The sequence below is a fragment of the Lithobates pipiens genome, unplaced genomic scaffold (assembly GCF_037356315.1).
Source record: "Lithobates pipiens isolate NorthernLeopardFrog02 unplaced genomic scaffold, aLitPip1_a1.2 Scaffold_25, whole genome shotgun sequence".
Taxonomy (NCBI): Eukaryota; Metazoa; Chordata; class Amphibia; order Anura; family Ranidae; genus Lithobates; species Lithobates pipiens.
Window position 1 is genome coordinate 173,994,350 of NW_027507787.1, and position 21,778 is coordinate 174,016,127.

Genomic DNA, 21,778 nt, shown 5'->3' on the forward strand with positions numbered 1-21,778 from the left:
CCGTGTGTGTGTGTGTGTGGCCTTGTGTGTCCAGCCTACCTGTGTCCTGAGCCTCCGTCCGGTCCCGTCCCGTCCCGAGCCTCCGTCCGGTCCCGTCCCGTCCCGAGCCTCTGTCCGGTCCCGTCCCGAGACTCCGTCCGGTCCCGTCCCGTCCCGAGCCGAGACTCCGTCCGGTCCCGTCCCGTCCCGAGACTCCGTCCGGTCCCGTCCCGTCCCGAGCCGAGACTCCGTCCGGTCCCGTCCCAGGATCACCGCTCTTCGTCGGCGCCCATTCCCCTGTTCAAATGCCGCGCCTCCCTGTCTGTGATAGGCGGAACACAATTTCCCAGCAGCCTGTGTTCCGCCTATCACGGACATCGTCTCATCCTCGTCCGTAGTACGAGGATGAGACGATGTCGGTGATAGGCGGAACACAGGCTGCTGGGAAATTCAGTGTTCCGCCTATCACAGGCGAAGGCGGAGCCGGAGGCGCGGCTTTTGAATTATAGAATGGCCGCTGTCTGTCTGCTCGACACGCTGATCGAGCAGGCAGACAGCGATGACTCGAGTATAAGCCGAGGGGGGCACTTTCAGCCTCAAAAAAGAGGCTGAAAATCTCGGCTTATACTCGAGTATATACGGTATGATATAATAAATATGTTTATATGGTTTTCCATTTTGGATAGCGTAAGGAAGGGTTATAACTCCTGTGGGTTTTTTTTTTTGCCATCTCTGTCCCATTGGAGAGAGTTCCCTTCTCTTCTGTTCCCACAGCCAAAACAGGAAGTGAGAGGAAATCCCGCCAAAGCAAGAGAATACCTAGTTTTCACCAGAACTAGTGTTCCCCTAGGCAGATTTCCCCTTCATTCTCATTTGGCTGTCATCCCCGAAGGAAGCCTCTTCTACAGATGATGCACAAGGAAACAGTTTGCTGAAGACAAGCAGACTAAGGACATGGATTACTGAAACCATGTCCTGTGGTCTGATGAGACCAAGATAAACTTATTTCGGTCAGATGGTGTCAAGCATGTGTAGCGGCAACCAGGTGAGGAGTACAAAGACAAGTGTGTGTTTCCTACAGTTAAGCATGGTGGTGGGAGTGTCATGGTCTGGGGCTGCATGATTCCTGGGGAACTTGGGAGCTACAGTTCATTGAGGGAACCATGAATGCCAACATGTACTGTGACATACTGAAGCAGAGCATGATCCCCTCCCTTCGGAGACTGGGCCACAGGACAGTATTCCAACATGATAACGACCCCAAACACACCTCCAAGATGACCACTGCCTTGCTAAAGAAAGCTGAGGGTAAAAGGTGATGGACTGGCCAAGCATGTCTCCAGACCTAAACCCCATTGAGCATCTGTGGGCAAATCCTCAAATGGAAGGTGGAGGAGCGCAAGGTCTCCAACATTCACCAACTCTGTGACATCATTGTGGAGGAGTGGAAGAGGGCTCGAGTGGCAACCTGTGAAGCTCTGGTGAACTCCATGCCCAAGAGGCTTAAGGAAGTGCTGGAAAATAATGGTGGCCGCGCAAAATATTGACACTTTGGGCCCAGTTTGGACATTTTCACTTAGGGGTGTACTCACTTCTTGCTAGCGGTTTAGACATTAATGGCTGTGTGTTGTGTAAATTTGCTCTCCCCTCAAAATAACGCTCTTATACAAGCTGTACACTCACTACTTTACATTGTAGCATTGTGTCATTTCTTCACTGTTGTCACATGGAAAAATATTTACAAAAATGTGAGGGGTGTACTCACTTTTGTGAGACACTGAAGTTATGCAGATGTGGGGAATCTGTCAGTTTTTTATCATTCAATCTGCTATGTGATGTGTATACCCAGCTTAAGTCTGACCATCTGATAAAATAAAAAAATAACACCCCAAAATATTTCCCAGCAGTTACCGGCCTGCAAAGGCTAGTAATAGGTTAGGGTGGTTGCCATGTTTTTGTACAGTTGGTTAAATTGGATGCAGGGACACACTGGATGCCTTTGCTACCATTGTTCTCTTGCTGGGCGTCACATGCATCCTTGTGCTTTTAAGGAGGGGTGGGCTCCTTCCAGGTACACCTACCTCCAATTTATCCACTGCTATATGTGCTCTTACTTAGGAGATGCTGAAAACTGTAGTTAGGACCACAGTATGCACAGAGGTGCCTTAATGTGGGAACTGCAGCTTACACATATATTCACAAATGTGTGAAAACAAAACCCTCTGTTTTGAACGTAAAATTGTTTGACAGGATCAATTTGCTTGGTTTGCAAGCTGGGGTGGGTGCCATTTTATTTTGTACACTCCTCTGGGTGTACCATCAATTGTGTGGTTCAAGAGTCTGTTTGATTTACCACAACTTAAAAAAAAAAAAAAAAAAAAATAAAAATGGAACAAATCAGGTTAGTTTTATTACATAGTTTTGGTAACTCTAAAAAGGAGATTGTACAATCAGATTTTATAGCGCATTAAAAATCTAATTATAACTTGGATTGGAAGGAGAAAAAAAAAAAAAAAAAAAAAAAAAAAAGACAGCAATAGCTTAGAGGGCAGAAGTAGTAAATGTTAAAGCGGGATTCCACTTTTTATTTTTTTATTACCTGTCTCACTGGTGGGCGAGTGCTACCTTCGATTGGCATCCATGTCCGGCGTTTATTTGACCCCCGGCGCGACGAATCTTTTCCTCAGCATGACTTATAAAAACCTACTCTGGCGTTTTCCATTTTAACTGTGGGCGTCTGAAGCCAACAGGCATTTACTTCCTGGTATATGATGACGTCTGGCTCCCAGCATGCTCGGCTCCATCTTGCACATGCTCAGTGAGAGCAGTGACAAGGAAGGAAAAACTTTCATTGTCCCCTGTAGTGTCACATTATGCTGCCTATCACAGGATGCTGCGGAAGTGACGTTTCCGCCAGAAATTGCGTACTACGCATGCGCCGTGCGTTCCAAACGCTAGCGCCGTGCGTTTCAACATATGTTCAGCAATACAGTTAAGCAAAAGCATCACAGAATGTTACGGAAGTGACGTTTAACTTTTGAACCAGCGAAACCATCACATAATGTTACGGAAGTGACTGTGCAGACAACAACACAAACACTGGGCGTTACAACACCAATACTTCCCTTGTTACCTCGTATCAGTTTTTAAATAACCATGCTGAGCTACGTGTGCTGTTAGGTTCTGGATTGCTGGGACTTGTAGTGCCTATGCTGAGCTACGTGCGGTCTTCGGTTATGGAGTGCTGGGACTTGTAGTGCCTATGCTGAGCTACGTGTGCTGTTAGGTTCTGGATTGCTGGGACTTGTAGTGCCTATGCTGAGCTACGTGCCGTCTTAGGTTATGGAGTGCTGGGACTTGTAGTGCCTATGCTGAGCTACGTGCGGTCTTCGGTTATGGAGTGCTGGGACTTGTAGTGCCTATGCTGAGCTACGTGTGCTGTTAGGTTCTGGATTGCTGGGACTTGTAGTGCCTATGCTGAGCTACGTGCGGTCTTCGGTTATGGAGTGCTGGGACTTGTAGTGCCTATGCTGAGCTACGTGCGGTGTAGTGTCACATTTTGCTGCCTATCACAGGATGCTGCGGAAGTGACGTTGCCGCCAGAAATTGCGTACTGCGCATGCGTTCCAAACACTCGCGCCGTGCGTTCCAACATAGTTTCGGCAATACAGTTCAGCGGAACCATCACATAATGTTACGGAAGTGATGTTACACACAACAAACACTGGGCCGTTCGTTACAACACTAATACTTCCCTTGTTACCTAGTAGGTTTTGCATTGCTGGGACTTGTAGTGCCTATCCTGAGCTACATGCTTCAATGTTCAGTGTCCTCATCCTTATCCCCGAGCTTCAATGTTCAGTGTCCTCATCCCTATCCCCCTGCTTCAATGTTCACTGAACATTGAAGCTCGGGGATAAGGATGAGGACACTGAACATTGAAGCAGGGGGATAAGGATGAGGACACTGAACATTGAAGCAGGGGGATAGGGATGAGGACACTGAACATTGAAGCTCGGGGATAGGGATGAGGACACTGAACATTGAAGCTCGCGGATAGGGATGAGGACACTGAACATTGAAGCTCGCGGATAGGGATGAGGACACTGAACATTGAAGCTCGGGGATAGGGATGAGGACACTGAACATTGAAGCTCGGGGATAGGGATGAGGACACTGAACATTGAAGCTCGGGGATAGGGATGAGGACACTGAACATTGAAGCTCGGGGATAGGGATGAGGACACTGAACATTGAAGCTCGGGGATAGGGATGAGGACACTGAACATTGAAGCTCGGGGATAGGGATGAGGACACTGAACATTGAAGCAGGGAGATAGGGATGAGGACACTGAACATTGAAGCTCGGGGATAGGGATGAGGACACTGAACATTGAAGCTCGCGGATAGGGATGAGGACACTGAACATTGAAGCTCGGGTATAGGGATGAGGACACTGAACATTGAAGCATGTAGCTCAGGATAGGCACTACAAGTCCCAGCAATGCAAAACCTACTAGGTAACAAGGGAAGTATTAGTGTTGTAACGAACGGCCCAGTGTTTGTGTTGTGTTTAACATCACTTCCGTAACATTATGTGATGGTTCCGCTGAACTGTATTGCCGAAACTATGTTGGAACGCACGGCGCGAGTGTTTGGAACGCATCGCGCATGCGCAGTACGCAATTTCTGGCGGCAACGTCACTTCCGCAGCATCCTGTGATAGGCAGCAAAATGTGACACTACACCGCACGTAGCTCAGCATAGGCACTACAAGTCCCAGCACTCCATAACCTAAGACCGCACGTAGCTCAGGATAGGCACTACAAGTCCCAGCAATGCAGAACCTAAGACTGCACGTAGCTCAGCATAGGCACTACAAGTCCCAGCAATGCAGAACCTAAGACTGCACGTAGCTCAGCATAGGCACTACAAGTCCCAGCACTCCATAACCGAAGACCGCACGTAGCTCAGCATAGGCACTACAAGTCCCAGCAATCCAGAACCTAAAACTGCACGTAGCTCAGCATAGGCATTACAAGTCCCAGCACTCCATAACCTAAGACTGCACGTAGCTCAGCATAGGCACTACAAGGCCCAGCAATCCAGAACCTAACAGCACACGTAGCTCAGGATAGGCACAAGTCCCAGCACTCCATAACCGAAGACCGCACGTAGCTCAGCATAGGCACTACAAGTCCCAGCACCCCATAACCTAGCAGCACACGTAGCTCAGCATGGTTATTTAAAAACTGATACGAGGTAACAAGGGAAGTATTGGTGTTGTAACGCCCAGTGTTTGTGTTGTCTGCACAGTCACTTCCGTAACATTATGTGATGGTTTCGCTGGTTCAAAAGTTAAACGTCACTTCCGTAACATTCTGTGATGCTTTTGCTTAACTGTATTGCCGAACATATGTTGAAACGCACGGCGCTAGCGTTTGGAACGCACGGCGCATGCGCAGTACGCAATTTCTGGCGGAAACGTCACTTCCGCAGCATCCTGTGATAGGCAGCATAATGTGACACTACACCCCCATGGATTCTTGGGAAATTTCCCAGGGACCATTGCGAGGACGATAGCCACGCCTACTCCCACGGGAGGACAACCCGGAAGTCAGCTGAAACATCAGAAATAAAAAGGTAAGTAAATAATATTTTTTTTTTTTTCAGGGTTCGTTTAGGTAAGTATGCTATCTGTTGATTTTAATAACATGAACTTTCATTTTTAGGTACCAAACCACTTTAACAGTGTGAAAATACTATGGCAATCCTGCCTTCTTCCCATGGAACTTACAAATTTACTCTGGCTAAATATCGCCATCTTGTGGAAATAATTTAAACTTCAGGCATGCAACTACATACAGACCTATTAAAATTATTAGCAAGAGATATAAACTCACACAGCAATAGGAGTACTGACATAAGTTCTGTCAGGATTATTAGCATTGGCATAGTATGGTATAGAATTTTTTTTATTGCTCTAGGCAAGCTATGCTGGGTTGCTATATTTAAAAAGCAGAACAAAAAAGGATAAAGCGGTATATATCCACCATAACCTAGTATGACATCAATCCTACTTTAGGAATAAAATTATATATTATATCCCTCTGGGCTGTCACACTGGAGACACAGCAGCGGCTGTTTCAGGTCGGTTTGCAGGTGCCATGTTTAGCTCAATAGCGCCTGCAAAATGAACCAGCGTGAAAGGGGTCTAACAGAACATGGGAAGGACATGAGAACATTCTTTAGTATGTTACTGGTCCTCTAGTGTAATTATTTGTTCTACAGTCTCTGTGCTTTAAATCCTTTTGATAAGACCGTACTGACCCTTAGTTTCCTCCGGAGGGGGAGACCACATGTCCCGTGGGAGTCTATGCCCAGAAATGGGTGCAAATACAGGTATCTACACCCCCCTGAAAGGTGCCAACAGGGGGGGGGGGGGGGGGTTCTGATGAGTGGAAGTTCCACTTTAGGGTGGAACCCCGCTTTAAGTTAAATCCAATATTTTTTGCTAGAAGATTACTTGGAACCCCCAAACATATATTTAGCAGAAACCCTAGGGAATAACATGTCAATTGCTGCAATATTTTATGTCACACTATATTTACCCAGCAGTCTTTCAAACGCAATTTATTTATTTTTTTAAAAAGGAAAAATATACTTCAAAATGGGGAAAAAAAAAAAAAAAAAAAAAAAAAAAAAAAACACACACACACCACAAAAACAGTAAAGTTAGCCCAATTTTTTTGTTTTAATGTGAAAGATGTTACGCAGCACGAATCGTGATCTATCTTCCAAGCAAAAAAATTGGGATTCTCATTTTAGCCAGAATAGTGCAGCTCTAGTATGTAGACAGGGAATAATAAACTACACTTACTTACAAGAGGTTTATATACTTGAAAACTCCCATCTTGGTATTTATATCATTAAGAAATACAGTTTGGCATTATCTTTCTTTTTCTAATTGTCTGGGTTTATCAACTTTGCTTGTTCTGCTCTTCAAGCCTCACCACAGGCCAGGGGATCATAGCTACCCGCTCGTTGGCCACGTATTGGGAATGTATGTTTTTAGGTAAGAGTATGCAGTATGTTGCTGGCATATATATTTGTAGCTAGGCGACGATTAGGAGTGGGAGTTTGTTTGGCTTTTTTTTTTTCCTTATTTCTTCACCATCGTATATGGGACAGTTATGAAGTAAATTCTGTCTTTAGGATATAATATTTGGAAGGCAGTGTATCATGTATGTTTGTCTATTCTTATATATGCTCTTCTCTTCACAGATGGATTGATACTACTGTGAGGATCTATACAAGACTGCATCCCGAATCCCAAAGTGGAACATCTGTGAAACGTGCATATTACTCAAGACTACAATCACAGGGGGATGATTTTGAATTTCCTCATATACAACTATTTAATTCTATGTTTTTAATGTTTATGTATGGTGAATTTTAACCACTTTGGCGGCAGACCTTTCTTCTGACACTTTTGTTTACAGGAAGGAGGGGGAGAGAGGGAGTTGAGGACAGCAGTATATGATGCAGGGACGCACTGACAACGGTGGTCAGGGCTGAGCAGCCCTGATTTTCGTGGTCAGAGGGAAGGTTTAAGGAGTTTTTTTTTTTTTTATTTTTTTTTTTTTTAACTACACAGTTTAGAGAGGGCATATTGCATAGCACAAGCACTGTGCTGTGTAATCTGCTTTAAGGGACCAAGATCTGTTTTTTTGTTTAACAAACACTTTAATGGCTTTATGAGGTGCATATTTGAAAGTCCCTTATATCATGTTTGTTGGATTGCTGTTCTACTTGGGAGGATGCCATTTATGAACTTATTCATATACTGTATATTTTTGAGACTCCCCAAAGCTTTTGTTTATCTACAGATCAGAAGATGCAGACCACTTGAATACCTGTTGAATTTGAAGCATAAAAAAAAAAAAAAAAAAAAAGGCTTACTCATAATACAACAGCAATGTACTCTCTGGGTTTTTGTAATAGATAGACCTTCAACATGCCACAAAGTCCCAAAGTGTCAGTTTTGTGTTATGGCATCAAATATTAGTCCTGCTGCCATGCATCACTATTGTTTAAGTTTGGGCTGCTGTGATTTATGTGCATCGTATGCCAAAGTTGAAAATCAGGACGCAAACTCCATTATACACAGTGCAAGGACACACCAATATACACAAAAACAAAAAAAACACAGACTGAAGGATAGCAACCCTAGAATGTATTTTTAAAAATTTTTAAGGCTGAAATTAAATATTCAAAAGGCAGCATTTTTTATAAACATAGAATGCAGAATACAAAATTGTATGGCAAAAAAATTAAAAATAAAAATTACATTGCTAAATGGAAAATTTCCATTTTCCAGACCCCCCCCCCCCCCCCATTAGGCTTACCAGTAATGGTATTTCCATGAATCTTCCAGGACAGCTACTTGAGATGAACGGCTCCACCCTCTACAGAAAACACAATGGACACAATTTAAAAGGCCCCTCCCCCTCTCCTCTGACCCTCAGATGCTAAAAGATCAAGTAAACCTCCGCCCAAAGTGTACTCGGCAGAGGAATAACAGAAACTCACTAAAACGCCACCACTACGTAAACAAAAGGAGACCAGTGAATACAGAATAGGGTGGGAATATAGATGCTGTCCTGGAAGATTCATGGAAATACCATTACCGGTAAGTCTAACGGGGGTTCCCCCCCCCCCCCATCATCTTCCATGACAGCTACTTAAGGTATAGAATCTCGCTTATCCTCTCAGAGAGGGACGACAGCCTGAAGCACTTTTCTACCAAAGGAGAGGCCATGGCTGGAGAGCATCTGGACTCTATAATGTTTGATGAATGCACGAGAGGAGGACCAGATAGCAGCTTTAAAAATGTGTTCCCATGATTCTCCCGCTCTTTCTGCCCATGACGCAACCAAAGATCTTGTGGAATAGAGAGATGTGACCCGACGCTCTGTAAGCTTCACAAATGTCTCCTCTAATCATACATAGTATATACAGAGTTAGTAAGGTTGAATAAAGACACCAGTCCATCCAGCTCAACCTGAGTGAGTGTGGGTGCCTGTCTACAATTATCCCTATAAATAAAGAAAAAAGTACCCATATAGCGCCATCAATTTATGCAGCGCTGCACACATCACACACCCATATCGGTCCCTACCCTCAAGGAGCCCACAAGCCATGGTCCCTGACTCACATTCATATACTAGGGCCAATTTTGGACAGAAGCCAATTAACCTACCAGCATGTCTTTGGAGTGTGGGAGGAAAACCACGCAGGCACAGGGAGAACATGCAAACTCCAGGCAGGTAGTGTTGTGGTTGGGATTCGAACCAGCGACTCTTTTTACTGCTAGTCGAGAGTGCTACCCACTACACCACTGTGCTAATACACAGGGAGTAGAAAAATATCTATTCCTGTGTTCTGCCAGGAAACAAAAGTTTTCCAAACTGTCCAGGATAGTCTCAATAACCCTCTCTGAACACCCCCTTAGCTGTAGAATGCGCCGCTCAGCCTCCAGGCCATCAAATGGAAGGTCATTGTTTGTATGGAGCACCGGCCCCTGATGTAGAAGAACCCTTAGCTCCGGCAGGGGCCGGGGGTTCTATTGAGAGCGCTCTCAGCGAGGAGAACCAACTCCTCCTGGGCCACCAAGTGGCAATAAGGATAGATTCTTATTGATCTTGAACAATCTTTCGAAACTACCAGTGGTAAGAGGAAATAGGGGGTGGTTAGGCTAGAGTGAGTTTACATGGGAAGGAGAGTGAGTCTGTCCCCAAGGACTCAGTCTCTTTCCTGCGAGAAGAAAACTGGTAGTTTCTTGAGACTGGATGCAAAAAGATCCACTCTGGGAACACCCACTTTAACATGATCTCCTGGAAAGTGTCTTGATTCAGTTCCCAACTGCTGGCACTGAGGTCTGTTCTGGCGGACTATCTGAGCAGAATATTTGCCGTCCCACTGATGTGCACCACATTGATTGAAGAGAAAATTGTTCTCTGCCCATGGCAGAATCTGCTGGGTTAACAATAGGAGAGTATCTGAGCGAGTGCCCTCTTACTTGTTTAGGTAGGCCACGGTCGTGGCATAGTCTGAAAAAAAAAAAAAACACAACAGGTCTTTTGAAATGACCCTCTTCTTCAGAGCCATTAAAGCCTTCCCTACTGCTAACAGTTCTCTGAAATTTGATGGGTGGCATGCCTCCCCTGGCAGCCAGGCTCCCTGGGCCTGTCAGTCCCCTGAGTGAGCTCACTAGCCCCACAGACTGGTATCTAGTAATTTTAATTGGGAAATTCTGTGTCCAGTCCTTCCCTCCCTGCAGATGTTCCCGCTGCTTCCACCAGGACAGATTGAGAAAAACCTCTTGGAAGCTGTATGAGCCGATCCAAAGAGCCGTTTCTGCGATCTCAATGACGCAGAAGAAATGCCAGAAGGGGCCTAGAATACAATTGGGCCCATGGCACCCCCTGGAATGGCTGCAGTCATTAAGCCAAATAACTGCATGATCTGACGAAGGGAGGCCTGTGGGAACAACCTGAAGAAGAAGTTCTGCACGGAGAGAAGAAACTTTAAAATCTTTTATTCCCGGAGAAAAAAGTATTTTATGCAACAGTGTGTTCAGTAACCCAAAAAGGCATGCTCTGGGGAGGGACCCAGGTAAGACTTCTGCCGATTGACCTTCCACCCCAATTTCTGAAAGGTCCATAAGATCAATTGTAGATCCTGAACAAGGCTCCCTCTCTTCTCCCTTACAGAATAAATGTTTTCCATCCAGAATCATCTGTACACTATGAATCTGTTGAGGACGCCTAAATTGATGACCATCCAAAACTCTGGAAGGAAGACGTCCAGCAGAAGACGCGAGAATAAAATCCTCTGAATTTCTGATCTTCCAGAACGGGAGAAATAACACCTGGGGTGGGGGGTTGAATTTCAACCTGTAACCACGATCGTTTGGAGGATAAAAGGGATTGCTGGAAATCTCTGCCAATTCCTTGATGAAATAGGACAAACTCCCTCCCATGCACCCTCCTGCATCACTGGGGATTTTTACTAGAGGCTGAAGAAGCAATGAGCGCCCCCTCCTTTTTGCATGTCTTTGTTAAATGACCACTTTGTCTGTTGCCCTTAAAATTGACTTTGTTCTGAAAGCCAAGAAAAGGCCTCTTATTCTGGGGCTTATTCTTGTGAGAAGATGGAAACCGTTTACTACTCTCGGAAGAATGAGCTAGGACTTCCTCTAAGGAAGAGCCGAATAAGAGTTTGCCCTCAAAGGGTATGCCACAGATTTTATTCTTGGAGGCAAGATCACCATCCCAAGATTTCAGCCAGATGGCACGTCTAGCTGAATTAATGAGTGCTGAAGTTCTGGCCTCAGATTTTACAGAATCTGCTGCCACTGCAGCCAAAAAAAAAAAAAAAAAAAATCAAACAGACTTGGCAATAAGGGGTAGGGAATCCCTGATCTCTATGGAGGTGTCAGAGGAGAGAAATGCATCCAGATGTTGGAGCCACAACGCAACACAAGTGGATGCTACAGCTGGTCCTAAAGAAAAGGCAGAGGCATCCCAGGCTTTACGTAATAAAAAGAGTCGGTCTTCCTATCCACCTGATCCTTAAAGACTCCAGAATACTCAAATGAAAGATCTGATTTTTTTAGATTCTTGTGACATAGGAGCATCTAATCTAGGACATATAAAAAAAATAAAATAAAAAAAAAACACTTCCTCAAAAATCGGTCTGAAAGGGACACCTTCTCTTGTATCCTAGACAGAAACAACCCATTTCAGGATCTTTCCACTCAGAAAGGATCATGTCCTTGAGTGAACGATGCACAGGAAAGACCTAGCTTTCCATCCTTGCAGACCTCTGTACATTTTATCCTGAAAAAAAAAAAAAAAAAAAAAAAAAGGGAGATACCTAGTTGAGCTACCAGTAGCCTCATCCTCTGATGCAGACTCCTCAGACATAGATACCAGAGTCTCACCTTCTTCCAGGTCAGAAACATTACATGAACTACAGGTCTTGAATACTAAAAGAGGTAGAGACCTAGCTAACACTGAAGGCTCCTGGAGTCACAGGTTTAGAAGTGGAAGGCCATAGCCCGGCTACTCTGTTAAAAAGGACCGAAAGAGAGACCACTACCTCCTTCATAGAAGTCATCAACTCCCTAAAAGAGGCAGAAGACCCAGAACCTGCCTTTGACAGAATTCAAACCTCACAAAACAGTTTCTTACAACTATCAGAAAGAATGACCGTTCCCACATTTTTTTCTTTACAGGTTTGCCAACCTATAAAAAAAATAATAATTTATATATATATATATATATATATATATATATATATATATATATATATATATATATATATATATATATATATATATATATATATATATATATATATATATATATATATATAACTGCAATTAATCGTTATCACAATTTTTTTTCCCCACTGCGATCTTGACAAATTATTTCCCGATTCTTCTATGCAGAGAATTCTCTCTGCTCAAGCCGACAGTGGTCAAAAGAAAGGGGTGGGGGAACCCACACGGGCAGTCTGCCAAGAATCACAACCCCAAAATTGATATTGATATATATATATATATATATATATATATATCATTTTTAGTAGAGACCCTAGAGAATGCACAGCAGTGATTCAAATGTGATTTTTTTGGGGGAAAAAAAATAAATAAAAATTCTAAGCAAAAAAAAATAAAAATCAATAGTGATTCTCATTTTGGCCAGATTCGTGCCGCTCTACCTTGGAGGCAGTATTGGACCCGGATGCCACCACTGGCTGAACTCAAGCGGGTGCTCCATCCTCAGTCCTGGCTGGTGGGAACCCTGACCATCGCTGCACTGGTAAATTAGCCTGCCCTGCATCTGGCAGACTATTTCCAAAGCAGCAAGTCCCCTGCATTGTACCACGCTGAGATCCTCAAAGAAAACAGCGTCCCGGAAGTGCGTCATGTCACTTCATCGGAAGTCCTCCGACGCCTTTTTGGTACACCAAGCATGGGGAAGACAGGAGGAAGATGCCTCTACACAGCTAGACACTGGACCTGGAAGGGAGTTGAAGCTGCTGAACCAACAGGGAGGCAAGTAACCCAATACATAGAGGGGGCCCTTCTTGGTCTACAAACATAGAAAAACACCCCAGACCTGGCCACAACCAGTCCAGGATATCACCACAGATGGGGGGGTCCACCAATTAGAGTTACCAAACCTATTAAAAAAAAAAAAAAAACACCAAACATTGCGGTGTGCTCCTGGAGGGTCTGGAAACACAAAAAAGGGAGGGGCCTTTTAAATTGTATCCGATTTGTGTTTCCTGTAGAGGGCAGAGCCAAACATCTCTCAAGTAGCTGTCCTGGAAGATGAGGAGGGTAACGCAGATTCCATCAGTGAGGATTTGTTTGGGGAAAAAAAAAAAAATCTGACAGTACCTGGCCAGTCTGTGGCACGCTGGTCTTGGACTGAACTATGCGTGGTGGAACCTCTGGCATCTGCTTGCGAATCTCTCTGGAAACATTCTCTATGGTTTTGGCTTCTTGATTTGCCTCTAGGACCAGCTCTTTATTCTTGGCATTCAGTGCATCACTACGATTCTGTATAATATCAAGATCATGACCGTTTTTCACCTTCTGTGTTTCAAGGTCAAGTATTTTCTACAAGGACACAATTGAATGCAGTCATGATTTTACCCCTCATTTGAAGTCACTTCATTTTCAAAAATTGAAATCAGTTTGCAAAAAAAGGTTGTAGTCGGTGGTGTAAGGTTAAACTAGCCAGTACCAGAAATGTTCCTCACTCATCTACATTAACCCTCAGAGTACCATCATTTAATGCCACTTGAGCTCAGGAAGGTTTTACCCCTTCACGACCAGGAGATTTTTTGGCCATTTAGCACTGTGCTACTTTAACTGGTAACTGCATGGGCAATCTGCCACCTACACTAATACAGTGATAATACTATACAGTCACTGTACTAATAACATTGACTGGAAAGGGGTTAAAAGTGGGCCTAACTGTGTAATGTGTTTACAGTGTGCTGCATTTAACATATCCGTTTTATTCCTGCTTTGCAGGGATAAGAAGCAGAGATTGTTCCCCTTGTACAAAGCCCTGTGTTGATGGTCAACACAGGGCTCTGGCCCATGATTGGACACAGCTTATCAGCAGGCTCCGGCCTTGAATCATTCGCTGGGACTTGCTGATAGACTCCTGCTGTGCACAATTACAGTGGGTGTCGGGGGGGCAGCAACGTACAGGCTGCCTGTCCACAGTACAGTGGTTGAAAGTAGTTTTTTTTACAGCCTTGTATCACTAAAGCTGAACCAAGACAGAGCAATTCATAGTTTGTATACAAAACAAGGAGCTGTCTTGCCTGCTAAATGGTTTGTATTTCAGTCCATCCTGTTCTGACATCTACACAGTACTGCAGCATAGCCAGTACAATGATTTGACTTTCTTGAAGTCAAACAATGCAGCTAGGTCACCACTCTTTGCTTTTACTTCTTGTCACCACATGGGAATGCAGGACAACATACTGGACCCAAGTAACTCTAGGTGGTTGCTGTACATGAGAATTGAAGAAGCTGAAATCAAGTCAGAAGTATTTACACTGTATTTAAAAAAGGAGAAGACCAGTCTGAGCGTCTCCCATGGGTTACAGGAGTGCAACTCGTTTTGCACTCCTGTGACCCATTCTCAGCGGAGAGCGGTCTGAAGTCCGCTCTCAGCTGACATCACTGGAATCAGTCGAAGCACCGCGGCATCCCGACTTCAAAAGTCTGGATTCGCCAGGGTGCCTGGACTGATGGCAGTCTCAGCAAGCCGCTGGGGTGGCCATTCCCCGCCCAGCTCAGTGCTTCAGTGATGGTGGAGGAGCAGAGCAGGAGAGATGCTGACTGACAGACCACAGCTCTCTGCTTGGCGGAGGTGAGATAACCGAGCCATCGGCAGTGTTCGGTGGCTTGGCTCTCAGAGCAGAGATGCCGGGGGACAGATGCAGCATCGGACTGATGCTCCATCCACATAGGCAAGTATGAATCTAGAAAAAAATAAAATAAAAACACACACACACACACACACACACACACACACACACTTCTCCTTTAATGATTTGTGCCCCCCAATATACCTGCTTTCATTAGTTAATTCTTTTTAACGTGTGCCTGGAGTTTCATTTTAGGGCCCAAAGCAACATCCACAGGCATTACTGAGGGTCACAGCAACATCCACATCCATCATTGGTGTGTTACCTCCAACAATCTGTTCCTCTCTCCATCAGACATCTTTGATTTGGACGATTCCTCCAGTTTCTTTTTCAAAGCAGCATTTTCTTTCCTGAGCTTTTCCACATTGTTGTCACTTTTTGGCACAGGAGATTTAAGGCCCAGCTTGTTAGTCAGGATTTTAGAGGTCATATTTTTGTTGTGTTCTAAGGAGAGAAAGAAGTTTACACTAAAAACACATGATCAGTGGAATAAAACAAGGTGCTACTGATTTTTTTTTAAATCCCGCGATATTTGCGTAAATGTTTATCAAACCAATATATTTGCAAAAAATACACTAAAACCGTTATTAGCAGATAAAAACACAGCTAATTTTACAAATTTCCTACTAAACATAAAAGCTTAAAGTGGTTGTAAACCCTTACAAACCACTTTGACCTACAGGTAAGCCTAGATTAAGGCTTACCTGTAGGTCCAAGAAATATCTCCTAAACCTATACGGTTTAGGAGATATTTGCCCGAAAACAGGCACCGCTGTCTACGGCGCATGCGCCGTAGACAGCGGCGCGCAGCATTTCCAACAACGGAGCTGCCGTGCGTGTCGGCTCCCGTGCGCATGCGCGGGAGTGACGTCATCACGGCTTCGCTGAATGACAGCGGCGGAGCTGCGAGACCCCACCGAGAAGATGGACGCTCCGGACTACAGGGGACAGCGGTGACTTCGCTGGCTCCTGTGTCAGGTAAGTGACACATAATGGACTACTATGCGATGCATAGTAGTCCATTATGCTTTGTCTTTGCAGGGAATGAAAGAGGAAGTAAACTCATCAGGGTTTACTTCCTCTTTAATCTGTATTGAGTTAATAAATAACAAATATTTGTAACTTTTACATTGCGCCTTTTTGCAAAATGGTGGGGAAAAAAAAAAAAAAAAAACGAACGTACGCAAAAATGTAAATATCCAAATTTCTCTAAAAATCTGAAGCTTTTCATTTTTCCCTTACAGCTTTCAGAATTTGTGAAAGACCCCCAAAACCATATATTTTCCAAAAGAATAGGACCTCTAGAATCCGTGTGGGCGCATGACCCCGATCGCAGACAGTGTGAGCTCAGGGACATGCATGCGGAGCTACATGGATGTAAAATTGGGAGCAACGGCTCTGTTTGTGTAGGTGCTACATCCCACATGACATCAATGGGACCGCCTGCACAGGGATGCACGGAACACCTGTGCATCCCTGTAAAGGTACGCTATGTATATCCTGTGTGAACAAGGCCTTGGGCCCCTTTCATACAAGCACACCGATCAGGTCTGTCTGTTTTTTCAGGTGGACCCAATTAGACCAGAGAACCCATTGTTCTCTATGGAGCAACTGCTGTAAATGGATGTGTCCATTTACATCCCCTTGCATCTGATCTAGTCCGCTAAAAACAGACAGATGGGGATTCCATTCCCCATCCATCTAGCGGATCGGATGGCATCCGATGGAAATGGACAGGCAGTCCAACCGTCCATACAGAATAGTGAGCTGTGTCCATATCTGCTCTGCATCAGCGGAGCTGACACAGACCTGTCATCCGTCTGCTCAGCGGGGGATCGGCAGACAGATCCCGAGCGGGGCAGGCGTATCTGCTTGAAAGACTACGCTCTATGTGAAGGGAGTCTTACCAGGAGCGGCCAAGTCATTAGGGGTGCCACCCCCCCTGCAGGGTGCCGGACTCAAGCCACATGATTAGAGCCGCTCTAATTGGCATGAAAATGGCCGGGCTTGGGGCACAGAGCATTGCACCCCAAACCCACCCACTTGTAACAATAGCAAATTAATATTCAATATCGTCTTCTCCTGGCCAATCAGGGTGGATCAGGTTGGCCGGGAGGAGAAGCTAAGGAATCCAGGGGGGGGGGAAGCCCCCCATCACTGTGGAGGGGAGAGTGCGGGGAGGGGGTACCCCCCTTGACCCTTTACTGTGGAGGGGTGAGCGCGGGGAGGGGGGTCCCCCCTTCACTGTGGAGGGGTGAGCACGGGGAGGGGGGTCCCCCCCTTCACTGTGGAGGGGTGAGCACGGGGAGGGGGGTCCCCCCCTTCACTGTGGAGGGGTGAGCACGGGGAGGGGGGTCCCCCCCTTCACTGTGGAGGGGTGAGCACGGGGAGGGGGGTCCCCCCTTCACTGTGGAGGGGAAACTGTGGGGTCTTGCTATGTGTATTCTTTTTTTTTTGGGGGGGGGAGCGGTTTGGAGGCGCTCCCGAAACACCCCTGCCCATTGCGCCTGAAAAGCGCTCCTCCAACACCACAAAGATGCTGCTTGCAGGACTTTTTCTAACATCCCACAAGCGCACCGCTCGGGTGTGAAAGCACTCAGACTCACACTCAGCCGCAGGGAGACGTTCTTTTTTCCGGCGCTATTTTAGCCCTTTCGTGCCTGAAAAATGCCTCAGTGTGAAAGAGGTCTAAGGCTGCATTCACTGACACCCCAATGGCGCTACGATTGTCGGGCAGCAAATCACAATGTAGGACACGGTCACCCAAAAGAGGCTTGTGTTCCATGTTGAGCAACAAGCATTCTGCTTGCGATTCACCGCAATTTAATGTACAAAAATTGTGGCGCCATAAGAAGTGACACCGACCCACGTTTTGCAGCCATTTGAAAAGGCAGCGATTCCACCCGCAATCATGTGTGAGTGCGACCTAAGAGTGCATGAAAGTAAAACCTCACTGTACAGGGGAGGCCCATAAGAAAGATGTCCTTCTAGAATCACACACCCTCCCCCATCACCCCGGGGGGTCAGTCTATCACCCCGCCTTCTATACAGCCCTGTAACTCACCCTCAGAGCTCTCCTCTCAGCCGGTCAGACGACTGTCAGCCGTCCACAATGAGCCCGATCATTACAAAAAATAGTCACTTCACTTCCGGGACGTTTGAAAACCGCGCCGTGTCAACGCTGTGTGCGTCCCCTAGTGCTCAGAATTTCTGTCCTCGCTCCAGGCGACATTTTCTTGGAGTCTCCATTACAAAAATATTATCTTCAAACGCTTGACAGCGCTGTGGAGCACCTCCGAAAAAAAAACTGCGCGGCTCCACAGGTCCCCCACCGCCGCCTACTGGGAGGAGCTGTTTGTGAACAAATAAGTGCGCGGAGTGAGGTAGATGAGTGCATTCCAGTGGTGTGTTGTAGTAATTCTTGTCACAGCCTCAGGCAATCATTACAGATGACTGTAGAGACTGTAAAAAATGCATGTCGTGTTTTCTCATAGCTTCCAACTGTCCCTGATTGGAGCAATGTCCCTCTGTCCCTCATGCCTCCTTATTTGTCCCTCATTTTGGTCTCATCTATATAGATGTATAGAAAATGCACTTTTTATCTATCAAAATGTGTTTCCCAGTGCTAAACCTTTCATCCAGTTTATAAATTGCTGCATTTGTACATTTTAAAAGCCAATATAAAGGAATAGTAGTTAAAGAGGAAGTAAAGGCTAAAAATTTTTTTAAAAAACACAAAGGCAAAGGCATAATGAGCTAGTATGCATAACATACTAGCTCATTATGAATAACTTACCTGAGAACGAAGCCCCCGAAGCGGTCCTCTGTCTTCCTCTTCGCCGCTGACATGGATCCCGGAGTGACTTCCGGGTCTCGCTGCTGTGGCGCTGTGATTCACCGGAGCAGCGATGAAGTCAATCCCGCGGCATATCGGTGCGATCTGCGGCCTGCCCAGTGCGCCTGCGCGCCGCGGTGGCTGTCTTCGGGTAAATATCTCCTAAACCGTGTAGGTTTAGGAGATATTTCTTGGACCTACAGGTAAGCCTTAATCTAGGCTTACCTGTAGATCAAAGTTGGTTGTGAGGGTTTACAACCACTTTAAAACAAAAGCACTTGTGAATTTAATTAACCTTTTTTGGGGTAATTCTCCATTAAGGGGGTGTGGCGGGGGGCATGTCCTATGCCTACATACAATTGCTAGTAGGTGTCCCTCAATCCCATCTTAACCACTTCCAGGCCGCCGCACGCCGATATATGTCCTTACTTTGAAGATGAATATCGTTATGGCAGCAGCTAGCTGCCATAACCCCAGTATCCTCTTCTTCAGTGGGCGGTCCGCTTTCCGATAATAGTGGTCTCTGCGGCGGGTTCGCTGCAAGATCACTTTTAAAGGCGGAGGCGATGGGGTCTTCTCACATCAGTGGCATGGAGACAAGTGAGGGGAAGATGGTGCCCACCCGTCTCCATACCATTGCTGGGCGGAAGAGACATCAAAACGTCACTTCCGTCCATAGCTCTTAAAGGACCTTTTTTTTTTTAAATGACAATTTTTTTATTAATCTTTTTTATTGCATTTAAGTGTAAATATGAGATCTGAAGTATTTTTGACCCCAGATCTCATATTTAAGAGGTCCTGTCATGCTTTTTTTCTATTACAAGGGATGTTTACAATGCTTGTAAGAGGAATGAGAAAATGGAGTACTGTCCATGATACTTTTTTTATTTGCACTAACATACAATTTTTCAGGACAAGCTTTCAGGGAATGTCCCCTTCTTCAAGGTCCAAGCAGTACTGATTTACAAATTTGTAAGCAGAATGTTAAAAAAACAAAAAAAACAAAAACAAAAAAAAACACATCTCTGAGGGAAGGGAGAGAAAAAAAAAAGAGAGAGAGAAAAACAAACACATACAAATCAATGGTAATAAAGATAGCAGCAGAGTTCGTGAGATAAGACAGGGGGAGAGTGTGTAAGAGGAATAAAAGTGACACAATTTTTAATTTTTTTTTAAAAAACAGTGTAAAAATAAAAAATAAGCGTAAAATAAATAAATAAATATAAACACGCCCTATCCCATTTAGCTTGCGTGCAGAAGCAAACGCATACGTGAGTAGCGCCCGCATATGAAAACGGTGTCCAGACCACACATGTGAGGTATCGCCGTGATCAGTAGAGCGAGAGCAATAATTCTACCCTAGACTTCTTCTGTAACTCAAAACCTGCTCCTCTGTAAGTCTAAATACGCAACTTGTAGAATTATTTAAATGTCGCCTATGAAGATTTTTAAGGGTAAAAGTTTGGCATCATTCCACGAGCGAGTGACGTGTTGGGTATCAATTTACTTGGTGGAACATTATCTTTCACAATATAAAAAAATTATGCTAACTTTACTGATGTCTTATTTTTTTATTAAAAAAAGTGTATTTTTTCCAAAAAAGTGCTTGTAAGACCGCTGCGCAAATACAGTGTGATAGAAAGTATTGCAACGACCGACATTTTCTTCTCTAGGGTGTTAGAAAACAAAATATATAATGTTTGGGGGTTCAAAGTAATTTTCTAGCAAAAAAAAATGTTTTTAACTTGTAAACAACAAATCTCTATTGTCGCTCTATTGTCATATGACGTCCTGGGATTGCCTGCATTGTGGAGAGCACGCGCTCGCCACATCACTCGGGACCCGATGTGCGTGCAGGCACCCGCGATTGCCTGTTAACCGAGCAGGGCCGTGGATATGTGTGTGTAAACAGATCCATGTCCTGTCAGGTGAGAGGAGACCGATAGTATGTTCCCATTACAGAGGAACACCGATCGGTCTCCTCCCCTTGTGAGTCCCCCCCCCTACAGTTAGAATCACTCCTAGGACACACAGTTAACCCTTTGATCACCACCTAGTGTTAACCCCTTCCCTGCCAGTGACATTTACACAGTAATCAATGCACTTTATAGCACTGATCGCTGTATAAATGTCACTGGTCCCAAAATGTCACTGGTGCCAAAAGTGTCCGATATGTTTGTCGCAATATCGCAGTCACAATAAAAATCGCAGATCGCCGCCATTACTAGTAAAAAAAAATAATAATAATAAAAATGCCATAATTCTATCCCCTATTTTGTAGATGCTATAACTTTTGCGCAATCCAATCAATATGCGCTTATTGCGATTTTTCTTTTACCAAAAATATGTATATAAGATTGGCCTAAACTGAAAAAATAATAAATATTGTGTTTTTTTTCAAAATTTACGCTCTTTTTTTTGTTTATAGCGCAAAAAATAAAAACCGCAGAGGTGATCAAATACCACCAACAGAAAGTTCTATTTGTGAGGAAAAAAATTATCAAAATTAATTTGGGTACAATGTCGCATGACCGCACCATTCTCATTCAAAGTGTGACAGCGCTGAAAGCTGAAAATTGGCCTGGGCAGGAAGGGGGTCAAAAGAACGTCTTTACCCGGTGGATCACAGATCACTGTTAACTCATCGCGGCTGTTTACCATGTGATCATGCCGTAAAATGATGGGGCATTTCACTTGTAAACAAACCGGCGTTCCTCTCTGCTCTCTGTACCGATCAGTACAGTGTGAGAGGAGAGAGGGAGAGAGTGGATGGTAGCAGCTCTGTGGGCTGGATCTGTAGTGCCCACAGTGCTGCTCTGTGACAATTGTAGTCATGTCCATCCATCCATGCTCAGCCATACCCTGCAATACTCTGCCATACCCTGCAATACCCTGCAATACTCTGCCACACCCTGCAATACCCTGCCATACTCTGCA

At 44.9% G+C, this 21,778-nt stretch overlaps 1 protein-coding gene across 4 annotated transcripts in view; it reads right to left on the bottom strand.

The window, feature by feature from the left end:
- The window catches only part of CEP55 (centrosomal protein 55), a 46,458-nt gene extending 28,270 nt beyond the window's left edge, over nt 1-18,188 (bottom strand). For 2 of the 4 annotated variants that reach the window (XM_077455197.1, XM_077455196.1), the window contains exons 1-3: nt 18,071-18,188; nt 15,272-15,450; nt 13,454-13,675 (exon numbers count right to left, since the gene is read on the bottom strand). In XM_077455197.1, coding sequence (XP_077311323.1) covers nt 13,454-13,675; nt 15,272-15,436 — 387 coding nt within the window. In that variant the 5' untranslated portion in view covers nt 15,437-15,450; nt 18,071-18,188. The remainder of the gene's footprint in view (nt 1-13,453; nt 13,676-15,271; nt 15,451-18,070) is intronic. The other 2 variants (XM_077455198.1, XM_077455199.1) reach the window with 2 other exon arrangements.
- Nucleotides 18,189-21,778: the final 3,590 nt, after the last annotated feature.